Here is a 24,942-nt window from a genome sequence, read left to right as displayed (position 1 = left end):
CCTTCATTTTTTGGATGACAAACATCATTCTGCATGTATTAATTCATGACATGAGCCCCCTCAAACAACTGCTACACTATGCTAAGAGGTTTCAATCGATAATTTCATTGTGGTAAATCCCAGTATTCAAATTGTTTAGCAGCTGAAAGAAAAATGATCCTTCCAAATTTCTGCTCCATTTAAGAATACTTTGAAAATGGGGAGTGGATGTGTTTTGACCAGACTGTATGTGAATATTCTTGCACATGCCTTTGTTAGGGTCTGGGTGGACAGACCAAAGATCATTCCTGTTATCCAACGTGGTCCAGGCATTAACTGCTCTTGCTCTGTGACAGGATGACCACCTCTATTTTGGATCTGTGTTTCCTCAACTGATTTTGCAGTTCTTTCAGAACATCTTATGAAGGTTTCTGCAGTCTTCAAGACAGAAAGGAAACTCATCCAATAACAGATGTATACGACCAGTGGAAGCAGTTCTTCAGTTCCACAGAGAAGTGTCTTCTTTGTTAGATGGAGAGTTTTCTGATCTACCTATCTTATCTCATGTAGACACTTGACCTCACCATACCTCTCAACTATACATATTTTCACAGAATGCCCAGATTTTTGCCTCATATTTTTCGCCCATTTCTCATAAAATTGTGTTTTTCTGGAAAATCACTAGCAAATTATTGATGGTTGGAGTCAGAAAATAATGACAGTCATTTGAGTTTTAGACTTCATACCCTTCAGAATATGCATACTAATGCAAAACCGGTTGTTCTATCTACTTTTTTGTAAGAGCAATATTTAAAAAGTGTCCCTATTTTTGGGCCTTTGTCCCCCCATTATTTATTGCTTTGTCTAGATTTCTTGCTATAACAGTTTGAGAGGTATTGACCTCAGTGATTTCATGGTGCATGCCTCCACTGCCTCAACACATTCTGACTTCTTGGAGACTAAGAGTATGGCCTAGTATAGACCAATCAAGCCTATTTATGAGTCTTTTCTATCTATCTTTGAAGAACCCTTCTATTCCTTGGGATCTGAATTTCATAGCTGACATATTCACTCACTTGCATTCTGATTCGGCTGGCTTCGCAAGCTTGAAGATCATCAATTTAAAGGGCATTTCTTGCCAACATACATGTCAGCTGTTTTTTTTTAAGCTACAAACTTTAATTCATTTTGACCCCTATTCAATGTTCATACAGACGGAGTGTCTTAGTGCTGTGTCCACCTAAATGTGGTGCTTGTGTTGTTGCTGAGACAGTACATTTATCTTGTCTTTTTCCCAGACAGACATCAGTTAAGAATGTAACCTCTCCAGTCTTGAAGTTTGCTATCACATGTGGTGCTGTCTTTATAGAATGCATGAAATTTTCAGGAAGACAAGGATACTGTTTTTATTTTATTTTTATTTTTTTTATTTACTTAATTTTGCTTAGTGTAAGGAGGGTAAGGCATTCAAATCTGTTGCCAAGTCTTGAATGTTATGTCTGTTGATGATGCATTAGCAAATACAGTAAAGCATTATATATAAGTTAATGGTTGCTTTTAGTGTTTGATTCAGTAGCATACATCATGGCCAGTTTGCCATCTTTGCCTTCGATACACTCGTTTTCTAACCAAGGTACTTCAAATGTTTACTCCAGAATGGTTGCTCCTTGCTTTTTTTTCCTGCCTTCTTGTCTTCCTTACATATTAAAGTGTTGACATAACTCTTGAAATTTGCCCAGTAGTCAAACTACTGCAGATAACCTTCCAAAACATCTTATGACAAATACATGACTCCTGAAACTACAAGGCATATCAAAATTAAATTAAAGGATATATATTATAAAATGCATAATTAATTAATTAAAGCAATGTTAAAACACTGTTAGCAGATGGTAATGAAAAACTCAGGAAACTAGGGATTGCTGTATTTATTCTGCTTGAGGAATTCACCAGCATTTATTGCAGGGCCACATACATCCCAAGCATAGGAGCTCAAAATCAAGAAGAACAAGACTAAATAGTGAAAATCCATGAACGTAAACTCAACAGTCACTAGGAAAACTGACAATGTACTCACGTACTTGTTACGTAGCCTTAATTCTGGCAAATGAAGAATACTGGACAAATGAGGAAAAAACTCTAATTCCAGATTAAAGACTATGGGGAACTAAATGTAGCAATGCAGTTGTCTGACAGACAATTTGTGAGAGAAAATTGATCTAATGGAGGGTGCTGAAACTCCATTTGTGTAAGTACACAACACCCTCAAAGAGTTTGTATTTTTTATAGTAAGAGTTATTTCATTTTGAGAATTGGATGTATCGTCTTACATTTGTCTAGTTTTGAGAAAGCTTACTTTGTCATTTTATTTAGTAATATGTCCCATGACAAGTCTTTTGGTGGACTTCAGCTGGTTTGGAGCCAAAATCTTTTCCTGAAGGTGGACAGAACATATTTTTGTTTTTAAACCATTTTCTTTTCTTAATTCTCCTGGAGCTGATTGATTAAATGTTAAAAGTAGGGCAGTGTACATTTTGTTGTATCATTTAACTACCATCTGACTTTCTTGTGTTTTCTTGCTCTATCCTATAAAATCCCTGTGTCATTGTTTAAGGACTTACTGTCTCATACCATCCAATATACTAGGAATGGGATAAGATGTGGAGCTCAGGACTTGATGCAGTATTGCAACATAAGATGAAGTGGCAACTTTGAGTCTAGCAACTACTGCAAATAGTCAAAACAAGTAACGTAGCACCCAAAGAACGACTCGAGAAGGATAAAACCAAATGAAATGTTTATGAAGCGCTTTTCGTCAGATTCGCTGACCCAACTTCCTCAGATAACAAACAAGTAATACATACAAGGTTTAAATACATTCAAAGTGTCATGTGGTAAAATCATTTACATAGTAAATTGCTTCAATATCAATTAACTACATAATATCTCATTTCATTCTTTAAACTACCTTGCTTTTAAATTGATATCCTAGCTAATAAAAAAATGTTCAACAGTTTACTACAAATACTAATACTAATAAATATTTGCTACTTTGAGTAGAGTTAAAACCATTCCTAATATAATTTAAAACCTCAGGAAACTCATGGTTTAATTTGTGTCGGCATGTATACTGTGTTAAAAAGTATATGTATATATTCCTTAGACTAGTGTAGTATATATATTTATGTTGTTTATATATATATATATATATATATATATATATATATATATATATATATATACACACACACACACACACACACACACACACACACACACATATATATATATATATATATACACACACACACACACACACACACACACACACACACACACTCAACAGTTCTTTACAACTATCTCATCAAGCTTCTAAGTTTCAAATATGGCAAAATTGAACAAGTTTCATTAATTCCGGGAGAATGCTGGGCGTCTAACTTTAACTGCCATAAAAGCTCCAGTTGTTTTAATAAAAAACTAATAGGTCCTCCTCTAGGAGAACTACTGCAAATAGTTAACAAACCATTATAACCATATGCAAATACAAAGAAAGTAACTTGCTGTGTTCATTTTTGGAAAGTTATTTTACAGTACATGAAAAAAGAATGACAGAAGTTTATTCAGTTTAGTGCATGATCATTTATGATTTCTTTTCCAGTTGCACTATAAAGGATCTTCAGCGTCGCCGTGTTTGCATCAGTCGACTGGAGAGACCACAGAACTGGGGAGAAAACTGCTGTGAAGTACGATTTGTGATCCTAGTATTGGCTCCTCCAAAAATGGTAAGAAACATGCACAAACACTATATTTGCCTTTATATTTGAAAGAAAATTATAGTAAAAAAAAAACAATATATATATATATATATATATATATATATATATATATATATATATATATATATATATATATGTATGTATATGTGAAGATATGTGAAGACTGCCAGCTTAGCCAGGTAGAATTTTGTAGATAATTCTGTCATTTGTAAATATTAATATAAGCCACACTATACACTACTAACTCCACACCTAAATCATCATTTCTTTGCCTACTTTAACTTAATTCAGAGATCTTGCTCAGAACACCTTTTCATAAATCTTTTGCATGCATGCCTCTGGCCTACCTTACTCATATTCTCAAACTTTCATTGTTTGTTTTTCTTATCCATTGTACCCATAATATTGTTTTCCTCTGTAATATTGTTAATTTGTCTCTATTGGTATGTATTTGTATGTCTGTTTGGGGCCTTTCCCCTCGGGTCTCCACTGAAAAAGGGTAATTCTTACCCAGCTGGACCAACCCAGTTAACAAATGCAAATAAATAAATAAATAAATAAATAAAATGGTGTTAAATATGGAACTCCAAAAATGTAACCACATTATACTCTGCTAGAGGAAAGCTAATAAGTCAAGCATTGTGTAATTGTTTGATCGCAAATCCTGGAGCCGAGATGTCTGGATGATGGAATTCTTGCTTTTGTTTTGAGACTAGAGTTAATTGCTAGAATTTGCATGTATAATGTTTTTTATTGCTGTAACTTCCTGACAAGGTACAAGATCAAAGCAATGCAAATGTAGAGTTTCTGTTAGCCTGAGGACCAGGGAGAAATTATGTATTTATTTATTTATTTATTTATTTATTTATTTATATATTTGCATCTGTTTACTGAGAAAGTCCACTGGCCAACAGGTACCCATTTTCAGTGGAGGCCTGAGAAGAAAAGCTCCAAAAGAATAATACAAACATTAGAGAAGTTCCAACAGTGAGTAAAACATACATTAGCATAGTAGTACAATGATTTGAATAATACATATATTTGAATAGTAAACACATTGTAACAGAATAGTAAGACAAGTTTCACAGTAAACAATTTTAGTATAGTCAAATAGTACTTATTTAACTAAGGCAATAGAATAATAGGAAAGAGCTGAAGTCAGGTTATAGCTTGTGAGGAACTTTCACATGACCATAGCCATTTGGAAGAGAGATGTTGTGTCAAAGATTTTTTGAAGAAGGACGCATTGCTAGTGGATCTGAGCTGGAGAGGGAGAGAGTTCCATAATCTAGCAGTGGAAATGGAGTGGAGTATTTGGCCAGTGGAAATTTTAGGTTTACCTACTTTTAAAAGCATTTTATTTTCAGACCGGAGAGGCCTGTTAGGGTGGCATCGAGTGAAAAGAGAAGAGAGAGAAGGGCAGGTGGATGGATAGTTTGTTGGCAGTTGTTAGTTGTATGTAAGTAAGATGATGTATAAGTTTCAGCCAGTTTAATAGTCGAAGAGCGGTGCAGTGATGAGAGAGGTGTTGCCTATTTGTGATGAACTTGGCAATTTTATTACAGCATAAATCTAGTTGGGATTTAAGATTGGCCTTTATGTTGGTAAAGAGGAGAGCACCATAGAAAAGTCAGGGGAGCAGGAAGTTGAAGGCAATGGCTAGTTTTGAGGTGTAATTTAAAAAAGTGTTATGATGGTATAGTGTACCTAGTTTTTGGTGTGTTTTTTTATGTTGCTGTGTATGTGCAAGTCAAAAGTTAGGTGTTGATCCAGAGTTCTGTATGTGTGACTACCTCATTGATAGTGTTATCTTGGGAGAGAACAGTGAAAGAATATTTATTTCCAGAGGTGGACTTCTTTGGGGTAAACAGCATTCATTTTGGTTTTCTTAGGGTTTAAGGCAAGGTGGTTATTAGCCATCCATGTTTCGGTGGAGCTGAGTGCTGATTGGGTTAGTTTCAGGAGTTCGGGTGAGGAATTAGCAGTGCAGATGATAGGGAGTCTTCTGCATATTGGATGATTGTGCTGTGGGTTAGAGTAGAGCAGAAGTCATTGATACATATGCCGAAGAGCAAAGGACCTAAGATAGATCCTTGGGGTACTCCAGTGGTGGTGCTGAGAAAATGAGAGAAAAAACGTAGTCATATGGAGGCTCGTTGCCTGTCAGTGAGGTAATTAGTGAACCAGTGTAGGTTGGAGGGAGAGATTCCTAAGTTGGATAGTTTTGTAAGAAGGAGAGAATAGGAGATAGTATCAGGGAGGTAGTAATCCAAAATGAGTCAATGGTACTGTGTTATCAATTTAAGGACAGAGAGACTCAAAGCATTTTTGCATTTGTCTTGAGAACATCCAGCATTACTAGCACTTTGCCTATGCTCTATATGTAAGTTTATTTTACAACTGTGCTTTCTCTTCGATATAGCTAGGAAATATGAAGATTAGACTAGTTGTTTTTTTCTGTATTGATGCCAGAACTATTATTAACTATGTAACAATTATTTTATTATTTATATTTATTTTATTTTACATTTGTTGTCCGGGCTAGTCTAGCTGGATACATGTCCATTTTCAGAGTAGAGGCCGAAAGCTCAAGCTCCACAGATAAGACAATACAGGATACATTTTATAAATGGTATAGATTGGCATAAAAATAATAGCCATTAGCCATTAGAATAATTAGAATATATATAAAAATTATAAATATAATAATAAATAGATAAATATAGTACTGGTCACGTCACAGGGGTTGGGGTTGCTCTGATACAGACATACACAATTTAAGTACTACAGCGAGTAGTCTGGTTTTATAGGCAGTGCATAACCAACTTTTTGAGGTGAGTTTTTGAGGTGAGTTTTGAGGTCATTAGTCTGAGGCTATTGGGAGAGAGAGTTATATAGCTCCCCAAATTTCCATAGAGGAGCATTGAGCATCAGTTATTAGATTATTAGTTTAGAACCTTAACAAGAACCTGAACACTGAGTGATTTTAGGTTAGAGTAGTAGGGTTAGATATTGGGTAGAGGGTTCTGGTCCGGTTGGTGTTCTGTTGGTTGGTTGATTATTTTGAGGTTGAGTTGAAGAAGTTTGGAGTTTTTGGAGTTCGGGGAGGGGTTTTCATCCGAGGAGTTTTAGGTTGAGAGGGCGATGTGTTGGTGTGTTCGTTATATTCCTATTATAATATAGGCTATATGAGATTATAGTTTGTTTGTTGTTTTGAGTGAGACTTGATGAGTGAGGGTGAGGGCATGGTGGAGTGTAAAGGAGGGTGGTTGGAAGGTGAGTGTGAGCAATGGTTAGGTTAGTATGATTTTTAGGAAATTTTTATTCTGTAGTTTCTTCCAAGTTTCTTGTTCCTTGGTTAATGTGTATATAGAACCATTTTTCACTAGCGTAAAAAAGTTTTTTGGGTGATTGTTTGAAGTTTTCAGGAGAGCGATCCAGAACAGATCAGGGTAGAGATCATCTGCATATTGGATGCATGTTGGGGGGGATATGATCGGTGAAGTTCATGATGAAAACTGAGAAAAGAGGAAGGAGTATATAGAGAGCCCTGGAACACCTATGGGTGGGAAGAGTAGAGACGGATTAGCTTGTGCCAGTGTTGCCTTGTTGTTGCCAAAGATATAGGCTTTTTTAAACCAGTTTATTTTTGGGGGTCAAGGTATATTATCAAAGGCCTTTGAGAGGTCAAGGAAAGAAAACAGAGAAATTATTTTAATCAATATTGAGATGGGATAGGCAATGGCGTCTGGCGCTATTTGAAAGGTATTCTGGGAGGGAGTCAGCAGCTAAGGTGGTTGGTTTGAGAATTATGTATTATTTTAGTATTTTCCTGTGATCTCTGAACTCTTGACTAGCACTGTGTAGTAAGAAGTATTGTTTGGTGTTTTTATTATTTAATATTAAATATTTTTAAACCTTTCAACTGTGGCTGTTTTGAGTAGAGATAAATTAAGCTCTGGAGTACATTGCATATATATAATGATACTGTGCAAAGCCACTCCAAATAAGCCTTGACTGTTCAGTTGCACTTATCATTTGGATAATAATCTTGCACAATATAATTGGACACCCTTTCATAAGGGCCTTTTAGTAGCTGATAAATATTAGTGAGTGATGGCAGTGATTTATTCTGTATAGTCTGGGTAAAAGGGGCACAGGTGGAGAAATTGTGCCAGCCTCCCCAGGATTTTCTGTGTGGTTGTATATAACTCTTATCTCAAAGTGTGTGTGTGTGTGTGTGTGTGTGTGTGTGTGTGTGTGTGTGTGTGTGTGTGTGTGTGTGTGTGTGTGTGTCAGCTACTTGGGCAAGGACACAAAGCCTACTAGGCTCAGATCTGGACCCTGTAGCTGTGCCAGTGGGGAGTCTTATTGGGGATCTGGAGAGAAAGGGAGACACCAGGCCCAGACTGACTGTGATCTCTGTGTGCTCTTTAGGGAAATTGTACTTTACTGTCTGTGTATTTATTATACTCCCCTATGTGGATGCCCCTCCCTGGTGTTAGTGGTGAGTATTGAGGCTTCTTGATTGCTGGTCCAGTGCACGGGCATCAAAATATAAAACATTGCAAGTGCTCAGATCATCTCTTTTGTTTTTGGTCCTTTTTGTTTTATTAATTTTCCTAGAGGTTTTTGAATAAATGCTGCATGCAGTGCAGTGAGCAATGTGGTATCATTTAGTTAGCATCTGACGTTCTTGTCTGTAACCTACTTCCATCCAGTAACTTCCCTATGTCATTGTTGAAAGCCTGATAGAATAAACAAATGTGTGTGTTGATATCATTGAGGACAGGCACTATTTTGCAATGCCTTTTGTGCAGATATTTGAGAACAGCTATGTAAAAGAAAGGCAAAATTGAAAATTACGAACTTGCTTTAGTTAATAAACTGACAGCCCACTTAAAATATTAAAAAATATATGTGTCGAACCTTAGAGCTGACATAATTTCAAAGAACTGTGCTGTAGGAACAACTAGGACTAGCAACATGTTAAAACTTTTCAGTACACAAAACTTTACCGGGCTGCTAAAACCTATCTCTAAATCCCATAATGGACTGCTTAAGTGGAATAATCCAGTTATCTCCTACAACAAAACATTTAGTTGTGCTTCCACTCCAGATTCCTCTAGGCTGCTTTCAAGAAAGATATTCGCTGTGAGGTATAAATCTCTTTCAGCCAACTTTCAGTGTTTCTTTTACCTGTCAGGATACTTGAACCTTTTCTTCACTTTGTTTAATAATTGCTAAGATTCTTTTTTATTAACTATTTGTCTTAGCTCATCAGTTTTTTTTTCATGCAGTCCTTAGTCTTTGTCATATTCAAGGCTTTTCTTAACAAGTGCCCCTGTGGCAAACAACACCTTACTGCATACAAACTCCTGAAGTGTGTACTTTTGTTTGTATACATCATGTACTTCTCACAAGTCCAAAATCTGTTTTGTCTTCAGATTGTTTAATGACACCACCAGAAGGAGCCACTGAAAATCCCAGTAAAACGTCCTCATGTTAGAAGCACCAGTGTTGTGAGCAGCTATCACTCTCTTTTTTTACCCAAGTCTGCAGATTATCGAAAATGTTGAGATACTTTCACAAAACAATGTAAAAAACTGTCATATGAAAGGTGGAAAATGTGAGAAGCATCACAGGTCTTTATAGTACTCAGCTGAAAAAAATATGATCAGCTGTAGAAACTGATGCAGCAAAAGATAACTTCCAAGGTGAAATGCCTGACTGCTGGTGACTGAACCTTCAGAACGTTCAGTGTAGGTTTCTGAGGCTCTCCTTTATGTCCTGAGCTCATCCACTTGCCAGATCTGACATTTTATGTTCCCCTTGAATCCTCAAGCCTTGACACTTCCCATATTGCCTCCATTTCCACCAATTCAATGTACTCCAGTATTGTCAGAGATAATTATGATGAGCTGGAAGCTAAAAAAAGAAACTTCACTTGCATGAGACTATAATATAGTCAGTGTCTTCATTACCCAGCATTACCTCAAAGGTATTATCCTTCCTGTTACCTGCTAAAAAGATGCCAGTTCTGCAGTGCCAGTCCCACCTTTGCCCGATGCGATGGAAGTGTTGAAGACTGGGTGGCGGAGGGTGAGAGAGGCACTCAGTGATCTAAAAAGGGTAATATTTTTTAACTATTTACTACCACAACATAGGTTCACTTGGAGGACATTTTAAGCTTAGCCAGTTTACCTTTTGGTGCTTGAATTAACATTTCCTGATTGGTCCTACCTGTCCCATGGCTGTTAATTGTATATTATCCCTTGTGAGAATAAATGTGATCATACTATAGATAATTTGAGGGGACCCATGTAAGGGATGCAGCATTTAGGAACTGCCTCTATCCATTAGTGACATGAGGGGCAATCCTGGACTAAATGTTCTATTACCCATCCTTTGATCCAAATTGCATTTGAATACGGCCAGGGATGAGCTTTGTTTTACTTGAATGGATAGTCTGTTCTGGAACAGTGGTACCTCTGTGATATATATCCATCTCTCCACAACATTCAGTTTAGATACCTGGACTGAGTATTTCTGATGCCATTTGACTTGCTGATGTTCAGTACATCCATCTGTATTAGGTCGGAAGATGCCTTGCATATCAGACATGTCATCTCTAAGCACTCTGTAGGATACCGAGTATAGTGATAAGTCTTTGAGGTGGTTCATGCAAGACCTATTGTTTAGGACTTGTATCCTTTTAATAAGGTATCTCTGTGGGTATTTCAATTGTTGCATGGGTCTGGACAGATACATGCAAAAGTGGGCATTATACAAAATGATTGACCTAATGAGGGCTTTGTAAAGGGGACAATAACATGTCTAGATCTAGTCACAATCAATTTGTTTATAAGCTGTGCAATATAAAAAGACTTTCTTATGACTCTGGGCACATATTGGTCAAAAGTTAGCACTGTACACACAAGTTCCCAAATGCCAAACAACTGGGTTAGTTCTCAGGGGGCCTTGTCAATATGGCAGTTCCCTGGAATAGATGACTTCCCAAAGGATATGATAATGTATTTCTTGGAGTTTAGTTTCAATTCATGATTCTGGCACCAGTTATTGTTTGGGACAAACTTTCCTGCGTGATGGTTAAGTCATTTGGGGATTCAGTAACCACTCCTAGCTTGCAGTCATTTAAAATTTAGTTGGTCAAAGCCCTTTGGTATTTCCTTTTACTTTTGAGATGTATATGCCAAACAGAAAAAGTCTCAGCACTGAACCCTGAGGGGACTCCATTGGTGACTGGTCTCTTCCCATATTTTGATCTCCTGCATCCTGTGAGCAAGCATACATGTATTCAGTCTTTGATTCATCTTCCTGATTGTATTAACCTGGTTGCATTAAATTATAGTCCTTGTATAATACAACACCACCTGTTAGAATGTGTTTTAAATTTGTAGTTTGGAACAGTCTTCTAGTAAGCAATGAAATAAAATGTATGAACCAATAATGACAAAACTACCCATTTCAGAAAATTTTAACCATAAAAGGTCACTCAGACTTTTGTCAATTACAATCCACCAATATCAGTAAATATGCAAAATCTTTGCATAAGTAAGTCATCTAAATAATTCCACATTAAAGGGATCTGTAACTAATGAAGAGGTTGCTGCTAGCAAACAATTTTATATTTCTTTGTTTCATCTACAAATAAAGTGTCTGTTGCCCTTGAAATATAAATTGCCAATGCTAGTAAATTTGCAATGGGAGATGGATGACAAACTGATAACAGAAACATAGTTACTAGGTAACTTCTCCAAAGGTGGACATTCATAGGAATGCAGCATCCACTGCCTTTAAAGTACAACACCATACAGTATCAGCCATTCATCTGCATACCGTGGGAGTAGAACCCACAGCCTTCTGCATCAAAAGCAAGTATACTACCTTTTGTGTTACTAACAGTGCAAATAACTTTGCATAAGTAGCACTAAACTTTTCCTCCCCTAAAGCTCTCAGCTCCTTGTAAAATCCACTTGACACTCAACTAAATCTCTTAACTCGCAGCACAAGAAATCTGGAAATAGCCAAAATTTATTTTGGGGGGGCAAAGGCCCAAAACTAGGGACACATTTTAAATATTGCTTGTATAATCTTAGAAAATTGCTAAAATAAAGTGATATGTGTTACCATGTGTTTCCTAAAAGATAGGAAGACTGAAACATAAAGGGCTATCATTCCTTAGTGAATTCAATTCTCATTGATTTGTTAGAAAACCACAAATTTTAAGAGGAACAGAGCAAAAGTATGAGCCAAATATTCTGTAAAAATTTGGACAGTTGAGAGCTATGGACTCAAATCCCTGAATCACAAGTAGTGGTATGGGTGGAGGATTCAGGCTCTTGTTTGAGCCTGACTAACACTAACCATCAGGTATACCTAAATGGGGCATTTTACACACAGACACACACAAACACACACACACACACACACACACACACACACACACACACACACACACACACACACACACACACACACACACACACAGGAGCAGCATAACTCCTGCAAATAAAAAAAACAAAACTCTCCTTACTGGCATGACTCTGGCTCTGGCATCATCAACAGAACAGAGGCAGCATAACTCCTCTAACACAGAGCAACAAGAGAACAAGAACAGCTAGTTTAGTAAGTTTACCTTCCACACGTGAATCCATGTCAGCGTGAAAACTCCACTGCACTAATTTTTCCCTGACAGGTCTTGCAGCTGTAAAAGTGGGGGAGGCAGCCCTACCCCTGGGTCTATGGTTCTGGCACTCATGACCTTTGCCCTTTGCATTTATCATGGAAGTATACTTTACATCATTTTTTTTTGGACGACTGCCCTCCTGACACCAGCAGATCAGGTGCCTGTTCTACAGGTATCTTTCTTGTTAGTATCTGTTAATTATCAGTTACTGAAAAATATCTTTTTTCTCTGTTACTATGTATCTTTGGGTATATTTTATCATCTTAAATGTTAGCATTTTATATTCGGGTCTTGGCTGAAAAGAGTCTTCAGGCTCTTACCTGGTTATCATAGGATCATAGGAAATTACTATATAAATAGGCCTTTACAAGCCTAGCCAAGTTCTACCCTTATTTCCATGATCAGCACCAATTGGTCCTATCCAAGTTGGAGAGACATGGAACTCCTGGGGTGAATTTACAGTTACCCATCCAATCATCCAGATTGCATTTGAAGATGCCCAATGAGGGGCTCTGTTTGACATGAAGTAGGAGTCCATTCCAAAGGTGTGGTAACCTCTGGGAGATAAATCTGTCCCTCCAGCAGGCTCTATTAATGTCACATACCAGGTTAAGGTCTTTAGAGCAAGACACCCATGTACCATTTGACTTGTGGATATGCAGCATTTCCAATAAAGCAGAGTCAAAGTTTGCCTTATATGCAAAGCATAGATCACCTCTGAGTAGTCTGCATGAAACAGTGAGTTCAGATGATCCATGTAGGACAGATGCTGAACACTTTGAATTTTCCTTGTAATGAAACTTTTTGGTCACTCCAATTAATGCAGGTGCTTGGAAAGGTACATACCAAAAGGGGTATGGTACTCAGTTATTAGCCAGATGAGGGAGGAGTACAGAGAGGTTATAACTTTTTTTTTTCTGGTGGCAATGCCCTTACATATGAGATAAGCAATATAGAATGCCCTTCTTATCACTGTGGAGACATGGTGATCAAAGGTAAGGTTACTGTCAACCTGTGTGCCTATGTCTGTCACCAATGACTGCATACTTAGGGTGTTGTTAATGATGTGATAGTAGGAGCATCGCACTTACTGAAAGGGATGATAATACATTTTTTGGTATTGAGTTTAAGATCATGACTTTGGCATCACTCAGTTGCTTGTGTAAAACCCTCTTGTGGGATGTTGACATTGTTTGGATATTCTATATTCTATGACCGCTCCCAGTTTGCAGTCATCACCAAACTTTGTCAGCCACAGACCTTTAGTTTTAGCTTGTACTTCAGAGAAATAGATTCCAAACATTAGAAGTCCTAGGACTGATCCCTGTGGAACACCACTGGTTACAGGTCTGCTGTTGGAGGTGGGTTCCCCTATTTTGACTATATGAGTTCTACCAATGAGCCAGTTAGCGACCCTTCTAATGATATAAGGGTTGAAACCCAGCTGGGTGAGTTTGCCAATGATGCCTGAGTGAGGCATAATGTCAAAAGCCTTGGCTAAGTCTAGGTAGGCTGTATGCACAGATTTCCACTCATCCGGGGCCTTGGTGATTGTCTCAAAGAAGTCAACCAGGTTTAACAGGCATGATCTCCCTTTGACAAATCCAGAATGAGTAGGGTCAAGTGTTTGGAGATTGCTTATATCTTTGTTGATAAGGTCCATGATGATTCACTACATGGCCTTGCAGATAAGGCTAGTCAGGCTAATAGATCTATAGATCCCAGGGTCAGTGTCAGTACCACTTTTGTGCAAGGGGATAACAGTGGCTACTGCGATGAAGCCAGAGCTTAGACTATGATTGAAAATAGTACCCAGTGGTGTTGATAATTCTTGTTTGAGCCCATGTAGGATGCAACCTGGGATGGTATCAGGTCCCATAGATGCTGTATTTTTGGCCCTATATAGGGCATTTATGACAAAGATACAAGGCAGAGGACAGGTGGTAGGGATGTCCAGGGGTATGTGTGGTGGGGACATAGGAATGAAGTTTTCACAGAACCTGTCAGCTAACAGGTTAGCTATGTCCACAGGTGCAGTATATGTGGTATCCTTAATCACCAGTCTGGCACAAATCTGGGCCTTTCCTTTTAGGTTAGGGCTGTAACTAAAGAATGCCTTATGGTTGTCCTTAATTGAGGAAGCTAATTTGTATTCATAGTTTGCTTTGGATTTCTTCACAAGAAGTTGTATTTGCTTGTTTAAGCTGAGGAGAGAATGTTTCCAGTTTAGGGCTCGTTCCCTCTCCCTCTTACTCTTAGACAGCAGTTTCTTCCTCTAATAATTGTGGGGAATCCTTCTGTACTCCATTTAATAAATAACATGCAAATGAAATGTGTAACTATTTCTGTGAAACTTAAAAGTACTAGGTTAATCTTGTGTACAGAGTATTTGCAAATTATATGCTGAATCTCATTTAGCTAACATTAAGTAATGCAAGAAAAACTAATTTCTTTGATTTGTTTTTGATTATTCAAGAAAAGCACTAAGACTGCCACAGAAGTTGGGCGCACATTTGCCACAATGTTTTCAGACATCAATTTTCGACAAAAGCTTCTAGAAACTAAAACAGAAGAGGAATTCAAAGATGCTCTAGTGCAACGTCGCCATATGCTTACTAGTTCAAACCAAAGAGTTCCTGCTGTGCAGGAGGGTCACAGATCCCATGACCAAAAACCCCTTAAGGTAAATGTTTGCTTTTATTTTAAACAAGTTCAATTATATTACAAAAGATTGAATTCATATAGGTGAGGAATAATATTCATTGATATATGAATTATAAAACCATGCATGTCGAATTTATGTGTCCTTCAAGACAATAGCATGTTGAAGTGATTCTGTGACCTTAAACTTTTCTTGACTTTGAATAGTAGGCCATATGATATACCTTCTTATTATAGACATTAGTTTAAGAACCTAAGTACTGTTGCAGTTTTCATTAAATGGATAGTCATTTGTTGATAATGGAGATAAGCAGGAGATTTTTGTAAGTAATAAATTAAACTTCTGCTGGAAAAATAAACCAGTTTATAACTACCCTGATTCTTCTAACCAACCCTATAGTCAAATACACATTGCATATAGCATAGAAGCAATGAAGGTTTAACTGAATTAAGGTAAACGAACTGCTGATAATAAATCCATAGAACATCCCTTGAGGCTGGTCTTTTTAATTAGTCTGGCAGTTGGTTAAGACTGTGAGCTGTAATTCCTGTGGTACAGGGTTCAATTCCTTCTGCTGTCATTTGCCTACTGTGTGACCTTGAGCAAGTCATTTAAGCAGACAGTGATTGAGGAAACTGAGAAGTTGGGCTATGGTCCTCAATGGTACCCTGAAATATAAGCCTAGTAACTGCCTGTGAACTTATTTCAATAAGAGTAGATGTGCTGTGTAAAAGTGTCACATAAATTTGGAAGAAAATCGCTAAGATCTTGTAAAATCAGAGTGTTCATTGTTAAGTGTCACTACTGAAAGAAAATACTAATCCAAACAGGACAGATGTGAAATCAGAGGACTGTTTCACAGTCTGTTCATTTTAGTAGTTGAACATCCCTGGAGGCAGCAGTCATTTACCTTGGATGTTAGACAGTGGGAGCTATGATACAAAAGTAGAGACAGCATCTGCACATCTTACTCTGTTCCGTTTTGTGAGATAAAATGAACAGTTTGAGCATCTGAGTTTGAGTTTCTTATGACTTTTCAGGTTTTGTTTTGTATTTGTCAAAGCTCTTCAACATTCTCTGCGCTGTAATAGTTCTTTAGTCATTTCTTCACAGAATTTTATTGTCACATTTTGTCACATTATGTTTTGTCTTTTCTTTTTTTTTTTTCAAAGTATGTTTTATTGATAAGAAAAATATATATATTGAAAAATACAAAACAGGTAAACAATTGCAAGACTGAGGAAATAGTTAAAATCATATTCTAAAAGAGAATTATACTATTTATATAATAAATATCATTATGTCAACTTACTACATTTAAAACAAACTTCTATTCTTACTCTCTTCTTTTCTAACACTAAGTTTAAATATATAATGTATTCTAGCTCTCTTCTTTTCTAACACTAAGTTTAAATATATAATCTTCAAGTAAATATTACAATAACATCTGAAAAACAGTGATTATAAAAGAAGGTTATATATGAGCTTGAATGCAAAATGATTCAAGACAGAATGCTTAAAGTGATAGTCCAGGCTTCCATTGCTTTGTCAAGTTTTGGTTTATCTTTGATGATTATTTTAAAATATTTGTTTACTAAATAAACAAACTCAAGCCAGCTATGAACTGTCAGATTATAAGAAATTTCAAAAGGGTAATGATATTGATAAATATCTTTTTCTTAATCTGTTTAATATGTGTGTGTGTGTGTGTGTGTGTGTGTGTGTGTGTGTGTGTGTGTGTGTGTGTGTGTGTGTGTGTGTGTGTGTGTGTGTGTGTGTGCCTGCATGTGTGTGTGTGTGTGTGTGTGTGTGTGTATCTGCAGTGGGGATATGTATGCAAAACTGAGGACTGCCAAGAGAACTAACAATAAATGTTTTACTTTTTTGCTGTAAGGTTATCAAAAATGTACAGTTATATTTACAGTTCAATAAAAATAATCAGTTAATCTGCACCAGGACATCAACATGCAGTACAGTTGCCAGAGGAGAAGAGGTTGTTTAGGATTTTTTGGACTGGGGTAAGGTAGGCATTATTTATTATCATAAATTACGTATAATGCAATTTTTGGAAGGGAGTAGATTTAATATTAAAATTGATTGTTTCCGGTTTTCGTCATTAATACAGAATTGGTCATATTTAGTCCACCACGATGCACATAAGTAAGACTGATTAAATTTAATTTTGATATCCATTTTATGTGAGGAAAAATAGGCTAAGAAGCATTACGTTTTGTGAAAGCTCTACTTTATTTAGTCATATTACATTTGTGTTAGATTTACTTTTTATAGCTTTAATAATTAATGATAAAGTAGTCAAATAAATAACCCTTTAGTACCTAGAAATGCTCAGCTAGCTGTAATAAAGAGACATTGTTTATATACTGAATATCCCAAATCATATATTTTTTGCTAAAGGAGTTGGGAAAGCTCAATTTCTGAGTTGTTGATAAGAATATTATGTTTGTTATGGATAGGCTGAAAAAGCAAAGCTGTTTCTTCTATGTCTAGATATGTCCACAGCTTCCAGTGTAAACTCACCTGCTGTTTTTGTCATTCGCCCATTGCCACAGGACTTGGGGGGGGGGGGCAGTGATGTCTTGACTTGCACGTGAATTGGATTATAGTAAGAGAGAGTTGCGCAAATCGTCAGTCTTACTCTCTCATCCCAGCCTATCTTGATCCAGTGGCAGGACATAGTCAAGAAGACTGGAGATGGGTCAGGATGCAGTGGATGGCCAACAGTGTCCTAATGTGTCTCACTGTGCCCTATTTGCACTCCACATCACTTTGCTGAGTCCGCTTTCCTGCCTGTTGAATCAGTCTCATGATTTCCTCCATGCAGTCTTCCAGATCCAGTCTTTGCATGCATAGGGAGATAAGTCCTGACTCACCGATGCACCCATGCTGTTTAGCATGATATTCTTAGCCATGCTGGCAGATGTCTTCTGCAGTAATGAAGAAACCAGCATCAAGATAAGATACAGGACTGATGGCGGGCTCTTCAACTTGTGGATGTTACAGGCCAAGACCAAGGTTGAAGAGGACTTTGTGTGTGATTTCCTGTTTGCAGATGACTGCTCACTCAATGCTACCACAGAGGCCCTGATGAAGCAGAGTATGAACTGCTTTTCTACTGCCTGCAGAAACTTTGGCCTCGCAATTAATACCAACAAGACTGAGGTTTTGCATTAGCTCACACCGATGAAGATGTATGCAAAACCATCACTGCTGAAGGTGAGATCTTGAAGGCTGTTGTCAAGTTTACATACCTCGGCAGCACATTCTCCAGATTTGTGAACATTGAGGATGAGGTAGAGACATGCATCGTTAAGGCAAGCTCCGCATTTGGACAGTTGCGGGAGTCAGTCTGTAAGAGGAGAGGCATCAAACTGTCCACAAGGCTGAAGGTGTACAAGGCAGTCATACTGCCCACACTACTGTATGCCTGTGAGACATGGACTGTGTATGAGCATCATGCCCAAAAGCTGAATCACTTTCATATGAACTACTTAAGAAGGCTGCTGAAAATTACCTGGCAGGACAATGTTCCAGACACAGTTATCCTCCCTCAAGCTGGACTGCCAAGTATCTACACCCTGCTGAGGAGAGCCCAAGTTAGGTGGGCAGGTCACCTTGTACGTATGCCAGACATACGCCTCCCCAAGAGACTGTTTTATGGTCAACTTGCAGGAGACAAACGCACACAAGGTGGGCAGAAAAAGTACTTCAAGGACACACTGAAAGTCTCTCTGAAGAGCTTTGGCATTGACCTGGACTCCTGGGAAACCCCAGAGCAAGATCACCCCACCTGGCGCAGCTGCATCAGCAGAGGTGCTACCTCCTACGAGCAGAGGCACAGAGGAAGCATGAGCTGCGTAAATCTCCGGCCAACTCTTTGCCAACCAACCCAAATGACCACTTGTGCCCAAAGTGCGGCAGAGCTTTCCTAGCCCACATTGGACTGATCAGCCACAGACGGAGACACCATACTCAGTCAACCTCCTTGACGTGATGTCTTTGGTCATCGTCGACAATGATGGATGAACCACACAACATATAGATATATCATAAACCTTTAGAAATTCTCAGTTGATTGTTTAACTTCATTATGATTTTAAGGTTTTTAATAGCCATTTTTAAAAAGGTGAATGCAACTAGATTGCAGTTGTAGGTTTTTATAATTCTTTGCCAAATGCTTAGACATGTTAGGCACAAATTTATGCCATCAGGGTTGAAGTAACTTGCTCAAATCAGCCTTGATGAATTTATAATTAAGTAGCATGCATCAAAATCAGGTAAATTCATACCCCTTGTCATTTAGGGCATATTGATTTTTTATATAAATTTTCAGTGCTTTTTGGATTGCCAAATGAATTTTGATGGGTTAATACCAATATTATTAAAAATAGTATATTGCATACATTGACGTAAAGTGGAAATAAACTCTTAGGAAGATGGTCATTTTTGATAATGGCAACCTCTGATAGAAAAGAAAATTGCATCAAGTTCCATCTTTTAATAACTGTAACAAAATTGACCATGAACTATAGCTGTTAATTTGGTAGTGATCCTTTTTATTAGTTGAAAAATGAACTCCTAAATATTAATTATAATGTGTTCATTTCAAACTTTCAAGATTGTCTAAATTTAAGGGAGGATCTTTACATGTTTATATTATAATCAGCAAATGTAAAAAAAAAACGTCGATAGTAACATATATATATATATATATATATATATATATATATATATATATATATATATATATATATATATATATATATATATATATATATATATATATATATATATATAAGTTTACGTTTAAAACGTCGCAACACAATTGTGCGACTGTTTACTTACCTAACTTGAAATGTTGGAAACGGCAATGTCAAATGCTCAGAATTGAGAACCTGGTACTTAAAGAAAGTCGACACTCAGGGAATGTCGACTTTGAGTGAAATTACCTCATTTCTGGGATTCTGATATGAATGTTTTGCAGTGGGTATGCCCCCCTGCACCCCATGTGGGGGGGTTGTGGCCCCCATAACCCCTGCTACTTATATATACTAACTCTGAGATTGCAGTACAGTTAGGGAAAGGGTGCCCACTATAGTGCGATCTCTACTCAAAATGCCGAAGTCATAACAGCGAATGCACACTAGCATTCACTGTTGTGAGTTTGACATTTTTTCTTTCGCTAATACATAATTTTGTAAAGATACTTCCACACATATGCGCATCACACAAGTCAGCTGCAACATTTTAAAGGTAGACCTACACACACACACACACACACACACACACACACACACACACACACACATTTTATATATATATATGTGTGTATATATATATATATATATATATATATATATATATATATATATATACATATACTGAATATGCCATTTCTTATGATATCTTCATAGAAGTCTACCAATTGTGATCATCAAGATTCTACCCAAGAGTGCCTTTTTGAGAACATCATATTTATTTATTTATTTAGTTAGTTAGTCAGATAGTTAGTTAGTTAGTTAGTTAGTTAGTTAGTTAGTTAGTTAGTTAGTTAGTTAGTTAGTTATTGTTAATTTTATTTTATTTTATTTTACATTTGTTTACCGGCAAAGTCCAACTGGGCACCTGTTGTTTTCCAGCGGCGGCCCGGGGAGAAAATTTCCACTTAAATAGAACTGTATGATGTACAGATAAATGAACATTATAAACTTAAAAATGTACATGTAGAAGATACACAGGTATATTCAGTTTAAAGTTGGTATTGAAGATGAACAAGTACATTCAGTTTAAGGTAACATTGTATATGCACAGACAGGTAACTCAGTAGAATACATTAGAATACAGATAAATACACATTATAAACTTAAAAGGTATGTATAGAAGATACACAGTTCCATTTAGTTTAAGGTAATATTGTATATATACAGGTAGCTCAGCAGAATACATGTGATAGTGTGGAAATTATTCAATTATCATATGTCAGAGGATCAACTAAGAATGCGATATAACTTAAACAGTGGAGCTACAATTTAAGATATTTGTAAGTTAGTAGTAGAGTTATTTAAGATAAGTATGGGGATAAGACTTGTGGAGAGGTTCTAACGCGGACTGGTAAAATAACAGAAACGTGTTAGGTAAGGTTTTAGACTTTTTTAAACTGAAGTAAGAAAGAATTGGATGATATGTGGGTGGGCAGTGTATTCCATATTTTTGGTAAGAAGCTGGAGAAAAGGGAATCACCAGCTGTATTTTTGATTTCAGTTACCTCAGGAAGGATTTATTACTGGAATAGCGAGTTCTATTATTGGAATAAGGGTGTAGTAGATTTTGGAGTGCGAGAGTTTTCTCAATCTGATGTAGGATTTTATTTGTTAAGGTAAGTTGATTGTATAGAAGGAGATGAGGGAGTTCCAGCCATTTAAGTTGATTTAGAGCTGTATGTATAGAAGGAGGTGAGGGAGTTCCAGCCATTTAAGCTGATTTAGAGCTGTACAGTTTTGTGACCTATAAGGAGAGTCAGTGGCAAACCTAGCTATTTTGTTGTAACAGGAGTCAAGTTTAGCTAACTTCTAAGATTAATGAAAATTGGTCAGCATAAAGGAGTGTTTAGAGGAGATGTGTGCATGCAGCAGTAGACCTAGTGGTTTTAGTAAGAAACTGCTTGTTTCTATATAGTACATCCAGTTTTTGTGTGCTTTCTTTATGTTCTGCCAGATGTGAATATAAAATTTCATATTATTGTCAATATGTACACCTAATAGTTTTGTATGGGTGATAGGATAGATGGTGTTTTTTGCTAGACAGGATATTGAATGAGGGGTTAGGTGCTGCAGATCTTGTAAGTTGGAAAATCAGAAGTTTAGTTTTGTTTGGATTTAGAATTAGTTGGAATTTGGTAAGCCATGTTTCAACAGAAAAAAAGAAGTCCTGAGTTAGTGAGTGTAGGTCTTGTGAGGAGGAAGCGACACATATTAGTAATGACACATCTGCATATTGTATGACAGAAGCATTTGAGGCAGAAATATGTAGATTGCTACTGAAAATATAGAACATAAGGGGTCCCAGGATGGAACTTTGGGGAACTCCTAGAGTGACAGGAAGAAGAGGGTAGAGGTCATGCTGCCATTGAACTGCTTGATGCCGATCTTATAAATAGCTTTCGAACCAAGCAATAGTGGATTTGCTGAGATTTAGATCAGAAAGAACATTTATAAGTTTACTATGTGAGACTATGTCAAACATCTTAGAAAGGTCTAGAAGGTTAGCAGATACAATTCTCCCATTGTTTCTGTTTTGATTTATTGTATTGGTGAAAGACATTAGTGCAGTGGGAATGTATGGAAAGGGTGGAAGCCATGTTGACTATTTGACAGAAGATTATGAGTGAGTAAGTAAGTAGTTCATTAATTGAGAATGTATGCATTTCTCTCTAGGATTTTAGATAAGGGGATAGAATCGCAACTGGGTGGTAGTTGATCAACTCAGTGGAAGCATCCCCTTTTGAAGCGGAATGATATGGGAAGTTTTCCAAATTACAGGGACTTGATTTTCAGATATGGATCTGTTAATAAGAATGGCTACTGGGTACACAATTGTGTCAACAGTGAGTTGTACAAAGTAGCCCGGTAATTTGTCTGCGGCCAGTGTTGTGGGTTTTAATTTTTTTAAGCATTATTTTTATTGTATGTGTAGAGACTGGATGAAAGGGAAAGGTGTTGTTGTTGATGTGAGATATATGTGGTTCTGTGGTGGAGGAGGGATCCTGAGGGTTAGATAAGGCCAGAATGGACTCTGTAAAGTATTTACTGAATTGAGTTGCTATGTTCTCTGTGGTGTTTGAAGTAGCTGAGGAGAGTGTACTAGAGTTTCCTGGAAGGAGTATGTTATTAATGGCTGCCCAGAACATTTGAGAAATGTTTTGTTGCTTTATTTGTATGTTGTGGTAGTAATTCATTTTGCCTAATTTAACTGTTTTCTTTGCTGTGTTTCTGAGTTCTAGGTAGGTTTGTTTTGCAGCCTGGGATCTATTTTTATGCCATTGATTCTAGGCTTTGTCTCTGATATTAAGCAGTGACCTGGTTTGTTTACTAAGCCAAAGAGCAATAGTAGCTTTGGCTCTGATTGTTCTGGGAGGATCGTACTGAGGTCAGGATATCTAAAAAGGTAGTGCTGAAATATTTAGCAGCTTCATCTAGGTTGAGTAGTTTGAGTGGAGTCCAGTTATAGCTTTTTAAGGTAGATTTGAAGTTGATGGTGTTAAAGTTTTTTTTGTTCTTTATTAGCTGGTAGGTGGTATGTTTTGTATAATGAGTCCGATGCCTATGTAGAAAGATTAGTAGAGGGTCAATAAGTCTATCAGATAGGCAGCTGAAGTATGAGGTGTGTTCTGGTTTATTTATCAAAATCCAGTCAAGTATAAACTGCCTTTTGGATGATTTGTCTGCTCTTGTAGTGAGTATAATTCTCTGTTCTTGGATAAATTGAGTAAATCCTTGGAGGATGATATAAGTTGTGGGGCTTAAGGAATTGCATGTGTGCCAATCAATGTTAAAATCACCCATGATGACAGTTTTGTGTGGGAGTGAATTGGAGGTCCAGTGCACTAAGTTTTTTAAGGTGGGTGTGTTATTTCTGGGAGGGGGTGGTGATTTTTTCTATAAAACTGCTATACCACCAATGCTTTTTTCAATTCTGTCCTTCCATAGTATGTTGTAACCTGAAGGCAGGATTTCATTACTACTGTTGTCTAGCTTGAGCCATGTTTCCATTAGGAATACAATATCGGGTGAGTACAGAGAAAGATTGACATGCAGGTCATGTGTTTTATTTGTAATGCTTCCAATATTTATATTTAGTAGTAGTAGGTCAGCTGCTGTCCTAAGCAGGGGTAGTAAGTTGTGGGAGTTATTGGTATATTGGCTGGATGACTGGCTTGGAGTGATTGATGGTCTGGGACTGTGGCAAATGTCTCCACTGAGAGATAGCTTAGATGCAATAAAGATTATAGTTTTAATCATTTTTGCCATGTAATTATCATAACTCTGGGAAATTCTGGGTGGGTGATGGTGAAGTTTTAGTATGAAGGATGCGTACAGGGTGGGAGATGGGTTAATGAGAGATGGGGACATGAGAATCAGATTTGTGATTTTGTGGATAACAGCGTGATGTGGCACGGTTGGTAAGAGGTTCATTTAGGTCGACATGATAAGATGTAAGGTAGGCAACTGATGATAGTATAGTGATGGAAATGATGTATAGCAGTAGCATAATATTGTAATGTAGAGAATATGGTATGGTTGGTGACTATTTTTGACTGGTTACCATTAACAGGCTATGGAATTAAACATATCTCCAACTGAGAGCAGTGTTCCAATTTTAATATAACATTAGACCAGAGGGTTACCCACTTACAGGGGTCTACTTTATTTATGCGAAAGCGTAAAACCGCAAATACATATGGATTGAAACATATGCATCGAAAGTGCAAACCATCGAAAACTGTAAATGGAAATCTCCGTAGGTGGAGATTTCTGTTTACTTCAATGTAGTGTGATCTCGGAGTTGGTATATTTAAGTAGCGGGGGTTGTGGGGGGTGCATGGGGGCTTGCCCCCCCCCTGCCTATATCTTTTTTATTTCTGTGTATTTTTTTTTCTTTATTAACTTTTGACTGTTTAAGAGTTTGATGCATATGTGTTGATCATTATGCATTCGACCTTTTGAACATTCAAGTTAATAAAGTAGACCCACTTACAGACCTTTTTCAGCACAGAAAAGTATTGGCAATGGCTCCTTCCT

General features: G+C 37.2%; 1 protein-coding gene across 3 annotated transcripts in view; it reads left to right on the top strand.

Annotated features, from left to right (window-relative positions):
• The window catches only part of SLC4A11 (solute carrier family 4 member 11), a 1,277,001-nt gene that overhangs the window by 775,883 nt on the left and 476,176 nt on the right, over positions 1 to 24,942 (top strand). For all 3 annotated transcript variants that reach the window (XM_044064085.1, XM_044064086.1, XM_044064087.1), the window contains exons 7-8: positions 3,638 to 3,761; positions 14,942 to 15,148. In XM_044064085.1, coding sequence (XP_043920020.1) covers positions 3,638 to 3,761; positions 14,942 to 15,148 — 331 coding nt within the window. The remainder of the gene's footprint in view (positions 1 to 3,637; positions 3,762 to 14,941; positions 15,149 to 24,942) is intronic.

This window comes from Protopterus annectens, chromosome 2.part2 (genome assembly GCF_019279795.1).
Source record: "Protopterus annectens isolate FY-2018-M chromosome 2.part2, PAN1.0, whole genome shotgun sequence".
Classification (NCBI taxonomy): Eukaryota; Metazoa; Chordata; order Ceratodontiformes; family Protopteridae; genus Protopterus; species Protopterus annectens.
Note: the sequence above shows the minus strand (reverse complement) of the source record. Positions and strands in the feature narration are given on the sequence as shown.